The sequence below is a fragment of the Hydra vulgaris genome, chromosome 05 (genome assembly GCF_038396675.1).
Source record: "Hydra vulgaris chromosome 05, alternate assembly HydraT2T_AEP".
NCBI lineage: Eukaryota > Metazoa > Cnidaria > Hydrozoa > Anthoathecata > Hydridae > Hydra > Hydra vulgaris.
This window is the reverse complement of record NC_088924.1, coordinates 5,405,784-5,430,517: the sequence shown is the minus strand read 5'-3', so window position 1 is coordinate 5,430,517 and position 24,734 is coordinate 5,405,784. Positions and strand designations below refer to the sequence as shown.

The window sequence follows — 24,734 nt, the reverse complement described above, 5'->3', positions numbered from 1 at the left end:
ACTCTACGAGTTGTTTGAACATGCGCCAAATCTTGTTGAAATTTCCACGATTTGTCCGATAAATCAGCATGATCACTGATAGAACCATGCACTTCTTTATTCTCTGTTTATATATATTGGTTGATTTGATCTGTATAAATCTTACACCCATACTCCGTTAAAATTAAAGCAGCTCCAAATACCAACACTCCCGCCGCCACTCTGCGATCTCGGTACAAAATAACAATTACTATTTAAATACTAATGCTTTTCCTATTTAAATAATTTAGCAGGAGCTTTGTTTTTTCTATTTATAACTAAAAAATCGCTTCTCCAAAGACCCACCAACTATCTCTTTAATCTTGCAAGCCGATTTCTAGCCGCGAACTAAGGTTTGCATAGTCATCTTTTTTTTAAATGTTTCTAGACGCATTTGACAAAATACGTCTTTCACAGTTTTTGTTGAATGCGTCAGTGAATCCACGATAAATTAATCTTGGACTAGCTCTTATTTGACAAAACAAGACATTTTTTGCACTCAGTTATTTTTTAATCTTCTCGATTATGCATGACAATGAATTCTACCTGTTGTTTTAAATATCTTTAAAGTATGTCTGAAGCACTTCTCTGAAATTATTTGTTTTATTCCTATTTCTCTATTACTATTATTGTGTCATAGTTTCATGTCTATTGGCAATTATCAGCCTTATCTATTCTTTAAATTAAGAAAAAACCGTCAAAAATTCAAAATACAAAACAAAAATAAAAACATGGCTATTGAATGAGATTACAAAATGACGATATAGCTGATGTTTGCCGATTGGCATGAAACTTTAAGTTATATCAGTGTCTTGTTTTTTATCATATAATCTAATACTATATATATATATATATATAAATATTGATCTATTCTGTAAACAATGTTCATTATATTAATCACTCTTAATACAATACAATAAACAGAAATAATTAACTCTATATGTTGAAGACTCTTTCCAAGTCGTATATGATATAATACGCAATGAACAAACTTGAATTATTCAGTCAAGAACACTACGATTCAATCAAGAAAAGACTAAAAAACACAGTGACTGGATAAAACTAAAGTATAATTAAAAAAAAATGAAATGGTAAGTTTTCTTCTTTATTAATGAAGATCAAAAAAGTAAGATTAACGTTTTTTGTGATAATTATAAAACAGAAAGCACCAAAACAAATTTACGACATGACAGCATTTGAAAGCAATCAAATAGATCTAACTAGAAATATCAAATTTCGTAAAATATACAACAGTTACCAATAGTCACCAAAACAAATATAAAGATGACATCATCCTCCATACGCATTGTAATCTTGCTGACACTATTGCAGATGAAACATCAAATATATAAAATACATCTCAAGTAAATTACACCCATTTGTTGATAAACGCTATCACCTCAATATACAAAAAAAAAATGAAATCACGAATCAAATAAATAAAGATGGCAAAAGGCTCTTAATACACTGTCAAATTGTTTTATTAAAATAAATGATCTAAAGAAAACTTTTTTAAACAATCTAACTGCCTAATTATTAAACCGTTCTTAATTGAAATCGACCAAAGTAGTAAAGGTATAACTTGTGAACATACTCCATCTCAACCAGTGGAAAAAAACATAAATTATCACAAATTGGTTCAATTCTATTAGAGATAAACATGTTTATAAGTTCCTTACTTTTGATATCGTTGATTTCTACCCTTCGATAACTGAAAAACTACTTAACAGCGCTATAAATTTTGATAAGCAGCATCTAACTATTGACCCTAACAATAAACAATTTACCTATCACGCAACGAATTCATTACTCTTTATTTATGATCATGTTTGGATTAAAAAATAAAGCATATATTTTGAATTTTAAGTTCCAACAATAATGCTCACACTTCTAACAATAGATTCTACATCGGTATAAACGAAACACCATTTAAAAATAGATATGTCAACCATTTGAAATTCTTCAATATCTCTAAGTACAAAAATGACACTGAACTATCAAAGGAAATTTTAAAACTAAAAGATGCAAATTTAAACAAAGTTGTCAAATGGAAAATAATCAAACAATGCAATTTTTATAACCCTACCCAGAAATCCTGCAAATTATGCATAAATGAAAGGTATGAGTTTTTATCTCCGAAAATCCTAATCTTTTAAATAAAAAAGTGAAATAATATCAAATTGCAGATATAAAAACAAATTTCTATTTGCTCAATTTGTCGCGGTTGATTAACCAACTTACCCAGGTTAATTAGCTTTGTCTTTTGTATTTTTAACAATTTTTTTCTTAATTTAAAGATTAGATATGGCTGATGATTGCCAAAAGGCATGAGATTTTAAGTTCCATTACAACAATGAATTTTTTTATTTTCGACTTAATATAACTTTTGAAGGCTTTTGAATGGGTACTTTTCTAATTAATCTTTTTGTGCTGATGATACTTTTTTATGTGTACTCTAAGCCTAAAAACTTACTTGCCTTTTGGTCTAGTTTTGCTTTAAACATGATATTTTTAAAAACAAAAAATCCAAAAAAATTTATTTTAAAGTTACGAACGCCGAAAAAAACCCGTTGATTTTCATTAGCGTTGTTCTCTCGTACTCTACTCTATATAAATACCTGGGAAATTTGATCTCAAACAACATTAAAAATGACAAAGATATAAAAACAAATAAGTTCTCTAGATGCTTTGGCTGACCTCATTCGTAGGAAGTTCAGCTCAGCACAATTACAAACAAAGATTAGATTGTTTAAAACCTGTTGTTTTTTGCAGTCGTATTTATGGTTTTTAGCTTTTTATCTTCTGCGAAAAAACTTATTAAATCCTATACATGCTGCATATAATAATGCAACTTGTCTAATTCTAAATAAATCACCAGTGCTAGCAAACTATTTTTGATGCATGGTTGCGATTCACTGATTGCTGTTATTTGTAAACAACAAAACTCCTCTTTGTTACTGTTGCAGAACAGTGAAAGCCTCATTATAAAATCTTTTGTAAACTCGAACAAAATTTTCCAATCTCTATTGATGTATATTTATGTCTATGTATAATTATGTTATCTCTATTGATGTATGTAGGCCAGATAAGAGGTGAAGCGAGTAACTCGAATTTGGTGGGCCCCACCGAGACCTTGTTTATTAATAATTATAATATACTTTGGCAATAAATAAAAATTACAATGGAAACAAAATACAACTAATTAAAGAAATATTATGATAAAGAACCGATTGTCAACAAATTGTTGACAAGAACCGAATGTCAACAAATTGTTGACAAGAACCGATTGTCAACAAAATGTTGACAAGAACCGATTGTCAATAAATTGTTGGAAATCGGCTCTTCATCATAATATTTCGAACAAAACCGAACAACCGATTGTCGTCTATTCAGTGTGGAGGTCCTAATTGATGCATTTGCTACTTTGGACTTAATAACTGGTTAAATATACAAAGAAGATTACCATTACATACCTATGTTAAAAACAGATCTTTAAAAAGACTGAAATAGTCTGCTAAACAAACAATTGATACAGTACAGCAAAGCCACTCAGTCAAGATTTGTTAGTATAAAATTTTTGAAAAAATATTCTCTGCGGTTAAGTATTTAACTGAACGTGATATAGCATTTCGATGATCTGTAAAAAACTAGGTGACGCGAGAAATGGAAATTATACAGGTATTGCTTAATTGCTTGAAAAATTTGGTCCAAAAAAGTATGTCCATTTACTGCGAATTTTTTAATAAATTTATAGATATAAAACTTCAAGACTGAAAAATAACTATATCCGAAGGCATGGCTATGATTATGGTTCTAAAAAATAAGAAAAAGCATGAAAGGCTATCTTAAACTTAAAAGTACTTGAAAACGGTCATTTATTTTCTGATAAAAGTGGTATTGGTTTTCCGATTACCTAAACTAAAGTAAAGTAAGCCAGTATTTTTCCAGACACGTTATCGCCTTAAAAAAAAAAAGACGAAACAAAGTTTTGAAGGGAATAACATGCCTGGAAGTTCTTGACTCAAAACAGATATAAAAAAAACAAGTGTTCATCTGGAAAATGTTCTATTATTTTGGATAAAAGGAACTTTAAAAAAAATTTAAGATATGGTTTTCCGTTTCTGTCTGCGATATGATTTCTTCCATCATTTACAAGTATAATGGCAACTTTAACAGTTTGTTCTGGCTAGATTCAGCAGTTTCTTATTACTCTAAAATTTCTCTAAATTAGATGAATGCAGATATGTAATCAAACCCACCAAGTATACATTAAGCACGAATAATTGAGAAAATTTTCTTTAGTGTGTTTAATATGGGGTTCCCATATGTGTTTGCGGCCCATTACGAGAACCGCGAAAGAGCATTTAACTAAGAAATTACGCTTACTTACTTACTAATGTCGCGTTTTGGGTTGGACTTCTTGGTTCTGAACCAGATCTCCAACTTCTGCGCCACAGCTGGACAACTTTAATGAGCATTAGACTTAATATGTTTTCTATGGATGAAAGTCTTGATTGCAATAAATTAACGTTAAAAGAAACTAATATAAATTTTTTAACAGTTGCTAATGATTTTTGCTTAAATATTTTTTAGTAAAACTTTAATTTAGAAAAAAAATCTAATAGTTTTTCTTTATTTGTAATACCACAGCGTTATTTTTTGTTCAAAAACCTCTCTGATTGCCAGTTGGCGCGTGTTGCGCAGTCATAGTAAGTGGAAACCATGTAAAAATAATAGTTTAATTTTAAATAGACCAATCGATATCAAAAGTTTTTGCGAGTGGTTTCTATCGGTACAGACATTTTGAGCTAAACTTGAATTTTATTTATAAGAAAACAAAGCGTATGTTTATATTTTTTATGTTTACATTTACTAATTATATCTTGAGATACTACTTCCACATTGATAATATAATATCAAATTGATATTTGCAGAAAAAATATTACAAAAATTGGACACTTCAATTATAATTGTACTTCTGAATAAAAATTAATTATTAGAAAACTAAAAATCTATCTGCAAAATAATTTTTTCAAACTTAAAATTTTGTAAACCACCAAAATTAACATATCTCTAAAAATAATTTAAAGAAATTATAAAATATAAGTCATCATCTAATTAGTAAATAAAATGAAGGGAAAATTCTTCTTAGAAAATGCTGCTATAAAAATTATTTTAAATTGGTTTGTAGTTAAAGGTTCTTTTGATTTCAAAATGTCGTCTATTACAGCCTGCCAATACCTAAAAAACAAAAATAAAAAATTACTACTGTCCTATCAATTTATCATACATGTTCTATTTTCATTCAACTTGTAAATTCTGTTTCATAAATTTACACACACTGTAATTTGCATAGCTTGTTGAACAGCCTACCTTTAGATAAGTTGTGGTTTAAATAGCTAACCTTAACTTAATCTTAAACCAATAGAATTACTGTATACATCTTCATCTTAATTTATTAAAACTAAAATAAAAAGTTTAACATTAAGAAAGGTGTCATCTTATTTGTATGTGATATGTCTTATTGATATTTTTATATCAGGTAATATTTATAAAAACTGAAGAAAACAAATTATTTTTATATTTTGAATATCTAATCTTTTTTATGAAGGTTATATGAAAATATCTTGAAATAATATGAATAAAATCCAAGTCTAAAAAAATATATTAAATAATTTGAACAAATATAGATTGTTCAAATCAATTAAATCGAGATATAATCAATATGCAAAAGGATTTCAGAGATAAATAAAACTAAAAAGTTTGTTGTTTGTACATTCTTTTTGATGTTTGCCAGCACAATTTTTTTATTAAAAAGTCATAAAACTGAGCAGCCTTGCAAATCATCACATCTGTGATACCTATTTTGAAATTCACAGTACTTGAAGTAATCTTTTTGTGTCATACAAATCCGGAGTCCTTTTGGGACATCGTATCCCTGCTTCGATCATGGCTTTACTTAGATTACCTTAACACAAACATCAAGGTTTTTAATAATCTGATACCTTGTATCAGATTACTATAACCTCATACAATCTATATCTAATACCTTGTAGCAGATTTTTATTAACTTTGAAAAACAAACTACAAGTTGTTTTTGTTTTTGAACATGCAACATATAAATGGATATTAATGAATATAAATGAGAGAAACACAGTTTTATACACCAACATTTGTATGAAAAATTATTAATATAAAACGTTTAAATCTGTAAAAATATAAAATTTGTAAACTCTTCAGTTCACATTACTTATATAATGTAACATATTCAAATAGTCGTTTGATTATACTAATTATAATTCCTAATATACTTTCCTGTAGCTGTATATACATTTTAATCACAGTAGTACCCAGTCTTCACATTTCTGGAGGTCTTTCAATAATAAAACTGTTGTAATCAATAATAAACTTGTTTATCAACTTAATAATAACTTAAATTAAATTATTAAGTCTTATTAATAAGTTAATATTATGTAACCAAGTAAAAAATTTATCCTTCATAAAAATATTTAATAAAGTTACAATGCAAGTATACAAAAAAAAAAGCAAAATAAAATCCAGACAATTTTAAAATTTAATAAACATAACTTTCAAATTCATGAATATGAAACAAAACAAAGCAAAATTATAAAAGTAAAAATAATAATTAATATAAACAATTATAAAGATTTAAAAATAAAAAGATAAAACTTGGAACTTCAAAAACTTTCAACCATTTTAAGCCTGCTTAGCGTGTTTAAATATCCTAATAACACAATAATGAGGAAAAACACAAACTTACTTCATAAAATGATCTTAATGCATTTCTTAGTTAAACACGGACAACACTGATGTGTAGCCAGTCACACATTGCAAGTTAAAATATTTGCAAACATTTAGGTATATATATATACATACATATGTTTACAATATTTGTAAACAAATATTGTAAACATATGTATGTATATATATATATACCTACCAATAAATATAATTTTTATAAAATATGTTTTATCAAATATAAAATTAAAAAATGTCAAGTGACAAATAATTAAAAAATTGCATAACATTAACATTTTACCATTTAAGATAAAGTCTTAAAAATAATTTGTTTGTTTTTTAATCAAATAATAAAAAATATTTTTTAATAATGGCTGCCAGTTTTCTGAAAATTAATCAAAAAGTCATATAGAAACATCAGAGATAAACTCATACATATCTTTTACTTCATTTATAAAAAAATTCCGCAAACGGAATTAGTGTGTTAGGTCCATAATTCATTATTTTAGGTTTACTGACTTTTTGAAAATCAAAAATGTCAATTTTTACAAGAAAGAATAAGATTCTTTTCTCTTGTAAAAATTTAATTAATATATCTCCAGATATATCAATTAACTTTTAAAATCTCTAGCTCAAATGAAAGATATTAATGCAAGTATCAATGTCAAATGTAAAACCGTGTGTATAGAAGAGGTAACATAGTGGTTTATCGAGCATCTTTTTGTAGACTTATTTATTATGAATAAAATAACGAAGTCATTATTTGTACGCGCGTACAACTAATGAACCTATAATATAAACATTATTTGTACGCGGAAGTTACGTATATATGACGTAATTTGTTCGATAAATATTTCGATTTAAATATCTAAGGTAATGACAAAAACTCAACACTCTTTTGCATCTGTAAGTACTCTAATATTTTGTTTACAACAACAACAACAACAACAAAAAGCAATAAATTTACCAGAAATATAGATGTTTTACACAATAATGTTATAAGCTACAAAAAATATATATAGAGTCTATATTCTGGATGGTTCATTCTCATAAATCGAGGAGAGCGACTATGAACAAAACAAAACTAAAACAATGCAAATAAACTAAATAATACACACACAGAAGGTTACTAGTAGTCAAAATTCATATTTATATCTTATACATCTTCTATTGTGATGTATCTTTATCACCAGTGATACAGCTGTTGTTTCTATTTATCTTGATGTAACAAGTAGTATTTTAATTTGGTTTTGAGACCATATTTATTGATGCTGTTAAAAGGGATTGATTTTAATTTATTTTGAATTTGATTCCAGATCATTAATGCAGAGTATTTAAAGTAATGTTTACCGTAGGATTTTGTATTACATGTTTGCACACTCAATGCACCTCTACAAGAATTTGTTATAAGCTGACAGCTAATTCCACTGTGCAGAAAAAACCATTTATTAAATAAAGGGATTAGCATTTTGTTTAGGCAACTGTAATTTTGATTATATCATGCACATATAAGATTTAAAATGCGTTAAAAGATGTGAATATATGTGAATTTTTTGATAGAAATTCAATAATCCTGACTCTGCATGATAAATAGGCGATTTACAATACTTATGTTTTGACTCCATGATAGAAAGAAATATGTGAGGTGAGAATGAAATAAAGCATAGCATATATATTTTAAAGTTTTTTGTTGCATGATACATACAAAAAAAAACTTTTTTGCAATTTTAGTTTCAAATTTTAGCTCGAAAATTTTAAATCTGCTTTTTTAAGAGCATCTTCATACACACATTTAGAAGAGTTAAATATATTTTAATTGGAAGAGTTTTGATTTACTATGCATACACACACATATATATATATATATATATATTTATATGCATATATATATATATGTGTATATATATATATATATATATATATATATATATATATATATATATATATATATATATATATATATATATATATATATATATATATATATATATATATATATATATATAAATGTATATTTATAAATATATGTGTGTGTGTATATATTCTGTTGCAATCTGTATTTTATTATTTATAGGCTATAGATATCTTTGAATATGGCGATAGCCTGCCTAGTGAGGACATTTCTTTGTCAAATGAGCAACTGGTTTTGTCAAGTTCTTCCCTTGCAAGTAAAAATTTTTAATCTTATATAATAACATTCTAAAAGAAACTATATTTGCTAAATTTTTTAATTGTGTTGAAAAAATTTTCACATCTTTTCCACAGTTATTTAACTCTTCTTTTGTCTCTAATGTAATTTAAATAACAAAATATTACTAAGAAAACTTATCTGAAAAATAAAGAAGCATTCAAAGATTAAATTAAATATAAATCAAGCTTAAAAAAATACCCTCTCTGCATTTATCTTAGCAAACTCATAAAAATAGTAAATAATGGGATATATAGTATAACCGTAGTATTACGATTTATCAAATATTTATAAAATGTGACCTTCATAATATTTCTAAAATGTGACTTTCATCTATCACTGCGGTAAGTAATGGCAAAAAATGCATTTTTTTTTGCTTTTTAGGTGTTTTTCTGATTCTTTGAAGCAATTTCTTAGTTTTTTTTTCGCATTAATTTTGGAATAGTTTTCTTTTATTTTAGTATACACGGTCAAATCATAATATTTCAACCAATTTGAAGAAAACTTTGTGGGTCACCAACTCTGATTTACCTGATTGTTACATATTGTTATGCGCATTATGTAGATAAGTTAAATTTGAAATTTGAGGCTTTTAAGTAAAACAGTTTAGAAATTATAGCCTTAGAAACATGACACAGTAGAGCCCTTCATTTTACAAACGGTCAAAACAGACTACTTTATAGCTGTATAACTTTTTTCTCACTATCAACAAGTGTCTCATTTTTTCAAAAACTTTTTTCTGGATAGTTCTCTCTTATAAAAAGTTGTTTTTATTAACTTGTAATAAGAGAAAAATAATGATCTCCTCAACTTTGGAAAAAATCCTAAAATTGCTAAAGTATGCTAAAAAAAAACTAGCTGTAGCATTTTTCTATTCATCCACAAGTCTTGTTACTCGTCATTCTATTAAGTCTCATTATTTTACTGGGACTATTCTTATTTGCTTTAAAATTTAAAAAATTCTTATTTGTCCAGTTCTTTTCCAAGATAACCAGTTCTTCAGAATTTGCTTCCTTCATCTTGTTTTTCTGATTAATATAATTTGCAATATTTTAAGTTGTCTATTGTCAATTATTATCTATAAACTTCAACTTATCTTTTCCAGTAACTTCTGTAACTAACTTGTTTTTTCCAGTAACTTTAGTAACTAACTTATCTTTTCCAGTAACTCTGGTTGCTTCAACGTTGTTGGAAGTGAAGATGTTAAAAAAAAAGGTTTTTTTTTTAAACATCTTCACTTCAAATAAGAATTTTTTAAATTCTAAAGCAAATAAGAATAGTCACAGTAAAAGAATGAGACTTAATAGAATGACGAGTAACAAGACTTGTGGATGAATAGAAAAATGCTACAGCTAGTTTCCTTTTAAAGAAATAAAATTATAAATAATAATATAATAAGTCATAAAATTAAAGTATTAAAAGTAAAATTTATCAGTTTTTTTTTGGTATTTTGTATGTTTGTAAAATTATTACAATATTGTCAATAGTGTCTCAGAATAATTTTGACAAAATTGCATCAAAATGGATATATACAAAAAAAAAAAAAAAAAGTACAAAAATAAAAACTCCACAGAGAAGGGGTTAACAATACTGAAAACAATTGGCTCTGTGAAAAGATTGAGTTTGTATTACATCACCCATATATTCTTTGAGTCCAGTTCTGTTTTTTAATTTGTTTTATTAATATTTTCAATGTAAAACTCTTTTGTAATTTATTTATAAAAAGTGCACTAAACTAAAATGAAAGTTGTACCACTGCTATGTTGTCATATAAATAAGTTATGTTGTGAACCAACCTTGTCAACAACAACTTGGATCACTTACACTTTTCATGTGCAAAATTTTTCCGAGATATGTTTAGTTAATATAGTTTGTTATATTACTCTAGAAATAAAAAAATGTGACCGCTTTAATTCATTTGCTCATTTTGAGTCGAAGTTACAAGAGTACTGTGAAGAAAATAGTCACCCTATACACTACAGAAGTAGTCACAAGCTTAAGGTAATATTTAGTTAGTATTTTTAGGTAATATTTTTTTGAAACTAATATTTATATTTGTCAAACATTTCAAACGACCAATATTTTATAGAGTAAATGTGTAGATGTTTGACCATTTTAAGTTTTGAGTTTTTAAGGAAAAACTTTCATACGTTGTAGCTTGATGACAGCAAAGCTGAAAAGTTTATTTATAATGATCTTCTTATTACATGTGTACACTATGGAAAACCACGCCCAAGCAAAGTGACAACTTGTAGACCGCATCAAACAAAAATTGCCATTGGCTGTTCAATGAAAATTAGATTACAGCTGTAATGTTATGAAAGTAAAATAGACAGTTTTGCTTTAGAGGTACACAGTACTTAAGTTTAATATTTATTTTGTAATTTGATTGTTTAGAACAATTAGGTGAAACTTTTTCTTGCTTTTTGATAACTTAGCAATTAGTCTTAGTTTTTTACTGAGTTAAACATTTTAACCAAATTTTTTTATTAAAAAAAAGTAAATTAATTCAAATAAAGGTGACTCAACTAGAAGAGGCCCACAACCATCCAACAAGTAAAACATTTTGTTGCTATCCTAGGAATAGAAAGATGACAACGCAGGAGGAAAAACTTATAATAAATTTGATAAATGCTAATGTCACTCCATTACAGATAAAACAAATAATGCATTTAAATGGTCACACCAAATGTGTCACTATTCAGGATTTACACAACTTAAAAGCTAAGAATAAAAAAACTGAGCGTAGAAATAATAATGAAGGACAGTTGCTGGTAGATGCTGTTAACAAAATTTTAGAAAAAGACGATGGTGGTTCAGTTTCTATTCTTCAAAATGATGATGAGTTACAAGCTATATGTTGGCAAACTAGTGTGATGAAATAGAAATATAAAAGATATGGTCAAGTAGTTTTTGTGGATTCAACTCACAAAGTTAATATTGCACGATTTCCACCTATTGGTTTTTTTAGTAGATGATGGTTTAGGATTTGGAGTGCCAGTTTTATTTGCTTTTGGCCCGCATGAGACTATAGATATCTTTAAATGGGTTGTGGAATGGTTTTGTACACAAAATGATATCATAACCAAAGTTATTATTATGGACAAAGATATTGGGTTAATAAATGTTTTGAGTCCTACATTTTTGTATTCATCAGTGTTGCTGTGTCGTTTTCATGTAATAAAGTACATCGAAAAAGTTGTCATACAGTTGTCTGTACCTCCATCAACTAAATATAAGCTGATGTATTTGATATTAAAAATGGTATATGCATACTCAGAAGCTGATTACCATGAAGCATATGACAGTATGGTGAATAATCATGAGTTCCCTGAATCCTTTAAAACATATTTTTTAAACAATTGGCATTCATGTAAGGAACAATGGTGTACAGCTTACCGAAAAAATAAGTTAACACTAGGTAATAACACTAACAATAGAATTGAAAACTTTAATGGACAGTTAAAAAAATTATCCTACCTAATATGCATTTGTCTGAAACCATTAAAAGACTTAATGATACCACACTGCACATTTTCAGTGACAAGGGCTTAAAACAATGCAGAGAGATAGGTGTTCGAACAGTTGCCACACCTGGAATGCCTAAAGAAATTGGACAGTCACTAACAAACTTTGCAACAGACTTAGTCTCCTCGCAGTTTCAAAAGTATTCAAGCAAGGAAAATGTTGAAATGGTTTTGCACAATGAAATTGATATACTTTTGACCAAAGACAGTTGCCAGTATATCATTAGCAATGACTTCACTGATTGCACCTGTTCATTTTTTATGAATTTTCAGCTACCTTGCAGGCATATTTTTTGTGCGAGAGATTTTAGAAACATGCCACTGTTTGACAATAAACTAGAAATGACTTTGCAATTAAGATGGAAAAAAACTGAAGTTTTAAAAGATTTTGCGAGATCGGATCATTTTTCAACATTAGACATATCCAATGTTGACAACAAATCACAAAATAAACAATTGAAAAAATGGAAGTATGAAGAAGAACGATATAGAACTGCTCACACAGAAACTGAAGCTTTAGCTTGTTACTTTGCAACTTGTGGTGGAGCAGACTTTGAACAAAAGTTAATTACTTAATTAAATGTTTTATTTGCAAACTATAGTTAGTGAAGTTGCAGCACAGTGGGCCCAGAGGTGGAAATAGACAAAAACTATTTGTTTGTTTATAAAACTTATTTATTCAGATAAATTTATGAATAAATAAAATAAAAAATTATGTTTCTAGCTAATTTCTTAGTGATGATATGCAATTTTGAAGATGATGAATTTGCAATTTTTTTGTGTATCTATAAAAGTTTAGTAATTTCTGTTAATTTCCATTCAAAATAAATTTACCGAAAGGAAAATTGATAAACCATTTATGTTGCATTCTTGTATTCGTTTATATATATATTAAAAACAACTATCTAAGCGTTTTTCAACCTTCTCTTTTATTACAAAAAATCGTATATAAATACAAAGTTATAATTCCCATAACAATTATAAAACAACAGTAGTCATTAAAAACCATGAATGAATTGCGTGACTTTCATCACGTTTATTTATGTGACTTTTACCACGTATACGTAATAATTGTAATTCACCAACTTTAATAGAACATGCCCTCTTGGTGAATTAACTCATAAGTCTAATCGTTGTGGGGCTCTTATTATTCGTCCGGAGCGCGTTATCGTTTGTTCATTGCAATCATTTCGAACTTGAACGGCATTCTCGTTATATCTTCCTTTACCGCTACCAACTTCATATTTTGGTATATCAAGACCATCGTTAAATGTCTTTTTTATTATCAGAGTCCGGAATACGGCGACGCAAGTGTGAGAAATGTCGTGGAAACACCCTATTTGCGGTTTCGACGTCAAACGACCAGGCATTTTGCTTCCGTACGATACCAGGTATCCAAGACCAATTACATTTTGTCTCTTGAGCTGGTTTAACCCAAACATTGTCACCTTCCTTGAATATGTTGTCTGCTTCATATTTTTCGACTTTCTTACGTGTATCGACACCTGGAAAAAACGACGTTGGTTTTTGCTTAAATCGCTGCGATGGACTTTTAATACAATTTGATGAGATCGTCTCATTATACAGTAATATTGCCAGAGCGATTGAGCAACGTGAACGGGCGACTGTTCTTTTGATTGTTCTTTGTATGCGTTCAACGATACCATTGCCTTGAGCTCGATGAGCTGCTCGATATTCAAAATCAACATCCCATTCGTCAGCAAACCTTGTTAGCTTGTGTAAACGAAATTCATTGTCCATTAGAAGGCAAACTGGCGGTCCAAATGAGGAAAATATTTCTTCCAGCTTTCCTATAATTTCAGCCGCTGTTTTGGTTACCAGTTTGCGCCACACTGTATACCGTGATGGGCCGCAGTCAATCATTGATAAGTATAGTTCTGCACCTACATGCGTCACATCGAGAGCAACCCGATTCCAATTCTGCTTTACACTCAGCTGACCTTGCTTCCATTTTACGGAATAAGGATCGATGGAGTTGCACTGGTTACAACTTGCAATTACTGCTGAAATTTCCTTACGTGATACATTCTGGTTGTTTCGTAAACAAAGTTGCAATGTTCGATCGACACCAAAATGACCAATTAAGAGAACTTTCCATATGTCTTTCTGTTGGATTATTCCGGTTGCACACACTGTTCTGCCCCATTTTTGAGGGATTCGTGAAAGTCGATCGGCCAGATTTAGTTCAGATGGAATCCATTGTAGAATATTCTTAATATCTTTTGCTATTTTCTTTATCGTATTCAGCCGTCGTTGTACTAGCAGTTGAGAAATTCCCCGAGTCTTTACGCGAAATTCTTCTTTTAAAACTGCTTTTAACCATCCCACGGTGCTCTTGCTATCGCTAAATTTAACCCTCGAAGTATCGAATCTAGTTCACTTATATTAATATGGTGCGTATCACTCGTTGGTCGTAGCCATGCTGCATCTTCAATAACGATTCCTCCAATTAGAAGAACTACACCCAGTCCTATGGACGATGCATCACAGTAAAGCTAAGCTTTTCGATTCACTGGTACCAGCCATTTCCCACCAACCGAATCTTTTTCCGAACGGTGAAGCAACTCATTCATTTTTTCTTTGCAATCTTCAGAAACATACTCATTCCATGGAATATTTCCATCTAATCGTTTGATGTATGAAGCTTGTAAACGCAAACTTCCTGCCACCGGGTAATGTCCAATAAGTTTACCTAAATTGCTAAAAAGCTGTGATCGTGTGACTGCATTTGAAGATTCGAATTGTACTGCATTGTCCCGCTTCCATATTAATTCCCCATTTTTATTTCGTTCGACTCTCTATCCTAAAACACGTCCTTTTTCTAGCTCTTCTGGAGGTTTACACTGCAACCCAAATTTCTCAAGATACTTCGCTACATTTTCAGCTGTTTCTACACTTTCATCGACAAATATATCATCAATATAATTATCACATGCTTTCTTCACAGTGGAATTCATATTGAGCACGTGACGAGGAATTGTAGTCATTATTGTTGGAGTCACGTTGATGCCAAAACACATTCTGGTGAAACAATACCATTTGATATAGGCTTTCTTAAGATCAAGGATTTTTGCACTTTCAAAGTTCCTCCAACGACGCAGTTTCTCTTGACAAACGTCGGCATTTGCTGCGTGACATTTACAAATTCATTAAAAGCTCGGAAGTCTACCACTGGGCGTATCTTTCTACCTTCATTATCTTGTACAACACACATGAGCGGTATCAATACTTTAGGTAATCACAATGCCTGCTCGTCATACGGCACAAGAATGCCAGAGTTGCTCCATTCATTTGTTTCTTTTCGGTAACTACTTTCATGCTTTTCGCTCACCTTGTATTCGCGGATCGTTTTATTAATTGCGGGCTCTTTAGTCCAGTTTCATGATGCCGTCCACTTTTTTCCGTAGAACTTTGTTGTGAAACCCTGATGTTTTCTTTCGTTGTTTTTGTTTATTTCTTTCTCTTCGTTATCTTCGTTTATTTCGTTCTCTTCGTTTACTTCGTTTTCTCCGTTTACTCCGTTCTCTTCGTTTACTCCGTTCTCTTCGTTTATTTCGTCCTTTTCGTTTATTTCGTTTTCTTTACTTATATAATTTGCGCCACGTTTTTTCGTGTCACATGCTAACATTCGGACGGTACGGTTTTTATCACCATAGATTACGGGTCCTCCGAATTTTTTAATAGCATCCATTCAAAAAATCAAATCAAACCCGAATGGTTTGTCCTTTACAAATAACGAATTAACCATCCGATATATTCCATCAATTTTCAATTTGATTACCATTTCACCTAGCACTTGTACAGTTCCTTCCAAAGTTGTGATGCATTTTTCACTTTTTGAAACAAGTCAACGTGTAGATTCAGCATGAACCACTGTAATTGAGCATCCAGAATCAATTAATGCTGTTCGGAACATTCCGTTTATTTTAACTTTTAATGATGGCAACGCTGTTTCAGGGAGAATACTGGATGCCATTATTTCCAAATTCTCCCTTTTCCTTTTAAACCTTGCATTCCTTTGATGCAGTCTTTGGCTCGATGATTGTGTGAGCAGTTCTTGCATTTTGCTTCGCAGTCCCGTGCATAATGTCTAAATTTGTCACAATTAAAACATGTTATTTTATTTGTTCCGGCAAAACCAATTGTTTGGGGAAGTAGCGATGTTGCTGCAACCATCACATTATCGAAACCATCCAACTGTCGGGCTTCTTGAGTCACTCGTTCCAAAGTAACAGTAACCTCAACAGCCTTTGCAAATGTAAGTTCGTCAAACTCCAGTAATAGCCTTTTGATCGTAGCTCCATCGTTAAAGCCTGTAATAAATTGGTCGCGCATCCTGTCATCTCTATCCGTAAATTTGCATCCTTCAGCAGCTCTTACAATCCGTCGTGAAAATTCCGTCACACTCTCGTTACTTGCTTTTTTAATTGTTGCAAATTCAAAGCGTAGTATTAACGATGACTTTGGTTTAAAAAGCTTCATAATATTTTCCTCGATCTCTTCGTAAGTTACTGAATCGTCTTCTGGGTATGCCGGCAAGCATAGATCTTCTAATGCAGAATAAATCTGGTGGTGGCAAACATGTTAATGTTATCGTTTTTCTCTTTGCTTTGTCAATGGCCATTGCTGCAATATATGTTCGCAGTTGAATGATAAACTGTTGATGGTTGCCATCAAATACTGGTGGCATAATAGCCGAAATAGCTTGTTTCATTCTTGTATTCGTTTATATATATATATATATATATATATATATATATATATATATATATATATATATATATATATATATATATATATATATATATTAAAAACAATTATCTAAGCGTTTTTCAACCTTCTCTTTTATTACAAAAAATCGTATATAAATACAAAGTTATAATTCCCATGACAATCATAAAACAACAATAGTCATTTAAAACCATAAATGAATGCGTGACTTTGATCACGTTTATCTACGTGACTTTTGCCACGTATACGTAATAATTGTAATTCACCAATTTTAATAGAACAACTTATGTAAAAGTTGTTTTTATTTTGATATGAAACATATTTTTGAATAAATAAATTATAAATGTGTTATTTTATTTATAAATTTTTTTTTCAAAGCTTTTAAAACTTAATTATGTAATTATGTTATAAATTTATTTTGTTGTTTTTTACAAAAAATCAGATTATATCTTAGATTTTTTCAAAAGTGCCAACTTGCCTTTACTGTGACCTACATTTTTAAAACATTTAACATTTCTTCTCTTCAAATATTTTAAGGGGAACTGAGGCAAGTTAGCACTTTTTTTATTTACATTATTTAACAAAGTTGAACAGTGATTATTATTTTTTCTTAAAATATGTGAATATTTTATTTTTGGTTACGAATATGAAAATTTTTATTTTTTTTATTTGTTACTTGATATGATTTTGTGTTTGTAAAATAAAAAGATAAATCTAATGGAAGCAAATAAAAATGTAAAATACATCATAGAAATTTTTTTCACACAATTTATTAAAGCTGACAAAACTGTTAAGTCAAATTAAGTAACATATTCAGCCATTAAAGAAATACTTTATAAAAACTTTGAGCAATCAGTTAATTCACTGAAGATTGAAAATGTGTGTGAAAAAACATGGAAATGTTATAAACGTCTGAAAAAGAAACATTTCAAGAAAAATGGATATGCATTTATACTTTCACAAGCATCAAAAGATAATATTTATGAAATAGAGGATGTTTACATAACAGAACCATGTTTTTTTTAAAAAAAAGAAAATCTTTTACAGAACTGGGTGATAAGATAAAAAAAGGAGAGGACACAGAAACTTCTGACTTATATAAACAACTTTATCACTAATGAGTGCATGTTAACCAGTTATTGGGTTACCTCTTATATCGAGTTTACACACAAAACAATAAAATTATTGCTCGTGTTGGAAATGCTATTTTTACAAACCATGTGGAAACAACAGATATCTTTAGCATAGATGAATCCATTGCTTTAATGCATTCCCTTACATTAAGTAAAGAGCAAATGAGAAAATTACTATTTTAACTTTTTATCTTCAAATATATGTTGCACGTTCAAATCATTACAACTCTTTTCTTATAATTTTATTATAATTGCACTATTTTAAATCCAAATTTGACAGAATACTTGTTTTTAAATGCTAAACTTCTAATCAATAGAAAAGTAGAAACCAGACCCCTAAATTATTTAAATTTTTGAATTTTCTTTTCATTAAGTCTAATAAATTACTTTTTTAATTGCTATTTAAAAAAAATTTAATTTTGAGTATTTATCAAAAAATACTAATTTATCAAAAATGACCAAACATAGTTATTTGAACCCAGTCCACAAATTTAGTTTAATATTAAAAATTTAAATTTTCCTATAACAAGCAAAAAAATATCTTTCTAAAAAGTCCTCAATGAGTTTTCTAAGATGTCTTGATCATTAGTTATGATTCTATTTCCAAAACTTTACCTTCTGGGCATACTGTGTGCATTTGTATTCCTTGGAAAAGATGTTGCTCAACCTGCTTCCAGACAAGTCATTTACAAAAGGTCATTTAAAATGGCCTCACATGAAGATGTAAGTAACCATGGTAACAATCATAACGTTGACCAGGGTTTGTTATAGTTTTTTATTCACTTAGGTCTTTAAAAAAACTTTAAAAATGTAAATATTAGAATTTATTAAGCTATATATCTTCTTTTTTTTTTTTTTTAAATTACCAATTATAATTTCTTGGACCCATCAGATAAGTGCTAATATTTATATTTTAATTGAAATTTAACCTTGTGTTATATCTATTTTTTATCACACTCAACATCTCATTTCTTTCAGATATTCTACGATACCATAGTTTAAGATTATTATAATAACTTTTTTGTTATCAATTTTTACGACTATTAATAATTACACTATTTTCAGATTTGTTATATGTTTTAATTCTAATATTAGTTACTACATTTATTTTTTAATCAAATTTTATTAAATTTTTTATATAACTGATTTTAATTATCCTAAAAATAAACGTTTTTTTTTTTAGTTGTCATCGCTATATTAGTTTGCTTTACTGTTGAAAAATGGTTTTATTTTAGTAAATTAATATGATATGAAATTTATTGCGTTAATCATTATTTAACAGTTATAAAGAAATTGGAATTCTTAAACAATGAGGTATAAAAAATTTTGTTTAGTGGTAACAAAAAAAAGCCACATAATAGCAATAGCACAATTAACATAACTATAGTTAATTGTGCTATTGCTATTTTTTGCTAATATATATATATATATATATATATTTTTTGTCATTATCATTAAAAGAAGTTATGATTATAATAATTTATTACAACTTTTTTTTAAAACAGTGCCTTTGAAAGACTGTCTGTCTCCTCTCTGTTTAATGAAAGTTTATAAATAAAGGGAACATTATTGGAACACTCTGTTATTACTAAGCTCTTATGTATTATTTGGTACCATAATTAATAATGACCATGTTTAAGAAATGTATAACGAGTTATTAATTCATGAACACATTAAATATGTAAAATAATGCTCCCCTTTATTAATAAACTTACTTATTCTAAAACAATATAATGAATATGTAAAATAACGCTTTTGTAGTTTAAGAGGACCTTTTTTTTTTTTTTTTTTTAGGTATTGGCGGGGTTGTACTTGACTTTCCTTCTCTAGAGCTTGCTGTTGTTAAAAAGAATCTAATAACTTAAGTTACGTGGTCTTGACTTAATGCCAAGACTAATGAATGCGAGCAAAACCAAAAAGATTATATTAAATAGATGGCTGCCATTGCCCCGATTTTTAAGGAGGAGAGTGCAAAACTAATTAAAACTTTTAGTTATTCAGCGGAAAAACCGGGACAATCGCATCTATATATAGATGAATTTGTATTTTATATTTTCAGAAAATATACCAAGTTAATTTGTTATATATTACTAACCCGTATTAAGGGTTGCTTACTGCTAGTATGACATTAATACACTAATGTTTGTTTATGTCATATTAATAACAAAAATCCATAAATTTACAAAATAAAGGATTATTTTGTTATGAAATTAGAATTATGTGGCTTGATTCCTGCTTAATTTTAATAGAGTGATTTTAACGGATTATTTTTTTCAACAACCTTATAACTCCTTTATTTTAATGAATATCAACTGCGCATAATTTGATGCACGAACATAATACATGATTTTTTTAAACACTTAAATTTTTATATGTATGCTTATAAAATATTAGGAAGAAAAAAATCCGAACCTAATTATGCTTAGAAGCGTTATGCTTTAAAAAAATCATGTAACTTAGCAATGAGCGAGATCTCGTCTCGTTCTCGTGAGAAATGGGACTTCTCGTGAGAAACGAGAAATTGAAAATTCTCGCGAGAAGTAGAACGAGACTTAAATATGTTATTATTTTCCAAATTAAAAATTATTATAATTTACAAAATGCTTAACAATTTGTTTTTTTAATTAAATAATATTTTGACTCCGTGATTTTAATAAATCTAATTAAAAGTTTGATTTGTTTTTGACAAAAACAAATTAAATTTTTAATTAGATTTTTAATTAGAATTTTTAATTAGATTTTTTTTTTAAATCTAATTCAAAAATTTTAATTAGATTTTAAATATTTTTAATTAGATTTTAAATACAAAAACTTTTTGTATAAAATGGTGCACTTTCGACTTAATTTCATTAGTTTACCAGTGGAATTCAATTTGACACATATTGTTCATATTGAAAAGAAATATTCTTGCCTCATTTCAACGATCAAAAATGTCACCAAGAAAAAACAAAATCTGGAGATATTTTCAAAAAACAAGTGACGGTGCTGAATGCAAGACGTGCAAAAAGTCTTTGAAAACAAAAGATAAAAACACAAGCGAACTTCATCATCACCTCGAAAAAAACCCAGCCAAGATTACGTTGAGTATTCTGAAAAAACTGACGACTCTCTTCTTCTTCCTCCTAAGAAGAAACAACGAACCATGGTCAAAATGCTTGAAACAAAGTCCAAATATGACAAAGGCAAATCCATTCAAAAACAGTTTGACTCTGCAATGCTGGATTACTTTTGCACTTATCTGGCATCCTTTTCAGCAGTCGAAGGAAGAGGTTTCAATAATTGTTTGACATTGCAAACCCTAAACTGAGCCTTCATCACAGAACAACATATTCAAGAAAGCTTTCAAATCGGTCAAGAGAAGTTCAAGCTGGAATGAAGAGCATAATAACGGAGAATACGCCAAATCTAAAAAGTGCTGCATTTATTTCTGACCTTTGGACTTCTAGAGCTCAGGACAGCTACATCTCTTGGACTTTTCATGCTATTGACGAAAATTGGAGACTACATCACTGGACACCCCATGTCAAACAGTTCCCAGGCAGACACACATGTATCTTAATTGAAGGAAAGCTGGATTTTTTCTTAGAAGAACTAAATTTGCCTGCTGATTTGCCAATGTACTGCGTGAACGACCAGGCAAGAAACATGAAACTTGCAGTCAAATTGTCAAAGCGCCTTGACCAATACTTGTGCAACAATCATATTTTGCAATGTGCAGTTCGAGACTCATTTGGAATGACTGCTGGAATGGATGATGCGTTGCAAACATGCAAAGATTTTTCTTCTTTAACTCGCCTGTCAACAGTTGCAGCTGAGTTGCTTGAATCAGAATCAGACGCTCAAGGAATCAATTTTAGACAGTTACGCCAATCTGTTGACACAAGATGGAATAGTGAACTGGATTGCATGGCTTCTGTCCTACATCTAAAGAGTGCAATCATCAGCTTATGTGCAAATGAAGATATTTTTTCTTCAAAGACCATCAGTGCATCACAGTGGAAATCAATCGAGGGAGCAGTAGAAATTTTAGCACCACTTAAAGAAGCTACTGAAACGTGGTCGGCTGAGTCCATTCCAACAATTAATACTGTCGCCGATTCTCTTTATTTAATCCATGACACAATTGATCAATTTATTGAGACGGATGGAAAAATGGCTACGGTGTCTTGTATGCAAAGATTTCCTCTTTGTCACACTGGAAACTTATTGAGTGCTGCAGCAAACTACTTAAATCCTGCTTTAAAGGGACTTCACTTGAAGCTCTTCAAAAAATTTTAAACAAAAAAAGAATGGTTAGCCTCACAGGTTAAGGATAATGTTAAGTGCCAACCTGTTGCCAGAGTCCTTTCAGCAGATTTGTCCCCTAATTCAAAACTGAAGCGCAAGTTAAACGTCAGACTTGAAACACAAGAGCCAACATCTGAACTGAATCCTATTTTGAGCGAAATGTGCCAGTATGAATATCTCCCTGATGCCAAAAAAGACTTTCCGATTCTTGATTGGTGGAAATAGCATTCAAATACATTGCCAGAACTCTCTTCTAGCTACACAATTTTTAGCTATTCCAGCAAGTTCAACTAAATCAGAGAGAGTTTTTAGCTCAGGTGGAAATGTCGTCCGATCATCCAGACACTACTTACACCCAGAAAAAGTAGAACAAATCATCTTAATCAGAGAAAACATTGTCTTGTTGGAAAAGTTTGGCAAAAAAATTCTGAATTAATATTTGAAAAAGTTGTTTACATTTGACAAATGTCATTTGTGTCTATTTGTCAAAAACATGTTTACATCTTTTTTTTTTTACTTGAATTTTAATAAATTTGTTTTCAAAAGTTGTTAAATTTCTCGTCTCGTCTCGTTCTCGGTCTCACGAGAAGTACTACTTTCTCGTCTCGGTCTCGTCTCGGTTTGAAAAAACCTAGTCTTGCTCATGGTTAATGTAACTCCTTTGTTTCAGCTGATTGTTTGTTACTCTAAGGTGGCTTCCTAAAATAAAGTTTTTACTTAGGCAGTGTTGGGAATGGGGAGGGACGTAATGGGTGAGGAGGGTCATCCTAAATCGATGTACCGGTACATTGAAATGGAAAATTACCGCTTTATTTCAGCGGTAACGGACCGTTACCGTATAAACTATCGCAGGGTACGGCACTGGTTCAAGACGGCGAGTAAGTAAGCGGTTTGACTAAATTTTTCATGAACCTTTACTAATATTTCATCCTCTTTTTTTTGAAACATATGACGAGGCAATTTTTGTCTGGATCTTCTGCCCGTCTATTTATACCTTTTTTAACTGCCTTTTTATAATGAAATAAATAAAATTTATACTCTTTTAAATAAGAAAATTTACACCCTTTATAAATAAAGAAATAAAGAAAATTTATACCCTTTTTTAACTGCCTCTTTTATAATTAAATAAAGAAAAACAGATTTAGATTAAAAAAATGCAGATTTAAAAAACAGTTTTCATTTTGTTTGTTTTTTATTTTAAGAAACGTTTTTTATAATAGATAATGCTTACGTAAGCAGTAAAAAGATGGGTCGTTAAAAGCATACAGCTGCCTACAAGGGGAAATGTGGAGTCTGAAACCATTGGTTTGACTGCGTACGTACTTTATAGATGCCCCATAACGTAATAAACCACTTTTATGAAAAATAATAATATCTTTTGTAGTTACTCTTTGACTAAACTTATTACATATATTTATCTTCAGTTACAATTTACAAGATAGGGCAATATTGCTTTGCCACAAGAAGAAGCTCAAGATTTACAAAGTAATAATAATAATAATTAAACAACAAAGCGCGGTAACATATCCGTCAATACAGCTCAACATAACAAGAAGCCATTGTCCGCGCAAGTGAGCGCGACATTCCCGCCCCCAATTAGTTTATTACTAAATGATTAATGTCATTTTCATTACAAAACTTGATTTTTATTTCTTCCGAGGGGGTGTTCGATGCTTCTAGCAAATATAGTTTATTTACCGGTCTTTTAATCTACGATGTTTTTCCATTAGTAATGTATTTAACTTTAGCAGCACGGATGACTCTTTCAGCTGATTTAACGAGGCTCTGTACTATGTCTGTTTTCCAATAACCACGTTTGGTGTCGAAGTCGTAAATCAGTACAACGTCGTTAACGGCTATTTTATTTGTTTCTTTATTTTTCTTAAATTTGTGGAACTCTCTTAGATCCGTTAAATGTTCTTTTTCCCATTTTTGCCAATAATGATTTAGTGTATTTTCTATGTACCTACTTCGGGTATTCAAGTTTGTTTCATATGTTTTGTCGTTAATAGCTTTAAAGTTTGTTGATCTTCCGCATTTTGAAGTCGACTAATGCATTTTATAATTCCA

The 24,734-nt window shown here is 29.6% G+C and overlaps 2 protein-coding genes across 2 annotated transcripts; both read right to left on the bottom strand.

Annotated features, from left to right (window-relative positions):
- Nucleotides 1–13,758: 13,758 nt before the first annotated feature.
- Nucleotides 13,759–15,500, bottom strand: LOC136080131 (uncharacterized). Its single transcript, XM_065796741.1, has 3 exons — nt 15,326–15,500; nt 15,051–15,205; nt 13,759–14,796 (listed from the first exon to the last, which is right to left on the bottom strand). The coding sequence occupies exons 1-3, from the start codon at nt 15,498–15,500 to the stop codon at nt 13,759–13,761; spliced, it is 1,368 nt and encodes a 455-aa protein (XP_065652813.1).
- Nucleotides 15,501–16,488: 988 nt separating this feature from the next.
- On the bottom strand, nt 16,489–16,995 carry LOC136080130 (uncharacterized). The gene has a single exon (XM_065796740.1). The coding sequence runs from the start codon at nt 16,993–16,995 to the stop codon at nt 16,489–16,491; it is 507 nt and encodes a 168-aa protein (XP_065652812.1).
- Between the last annotated feature and the right edge of the window lie 7,739 nt (nt 16,996–24,734).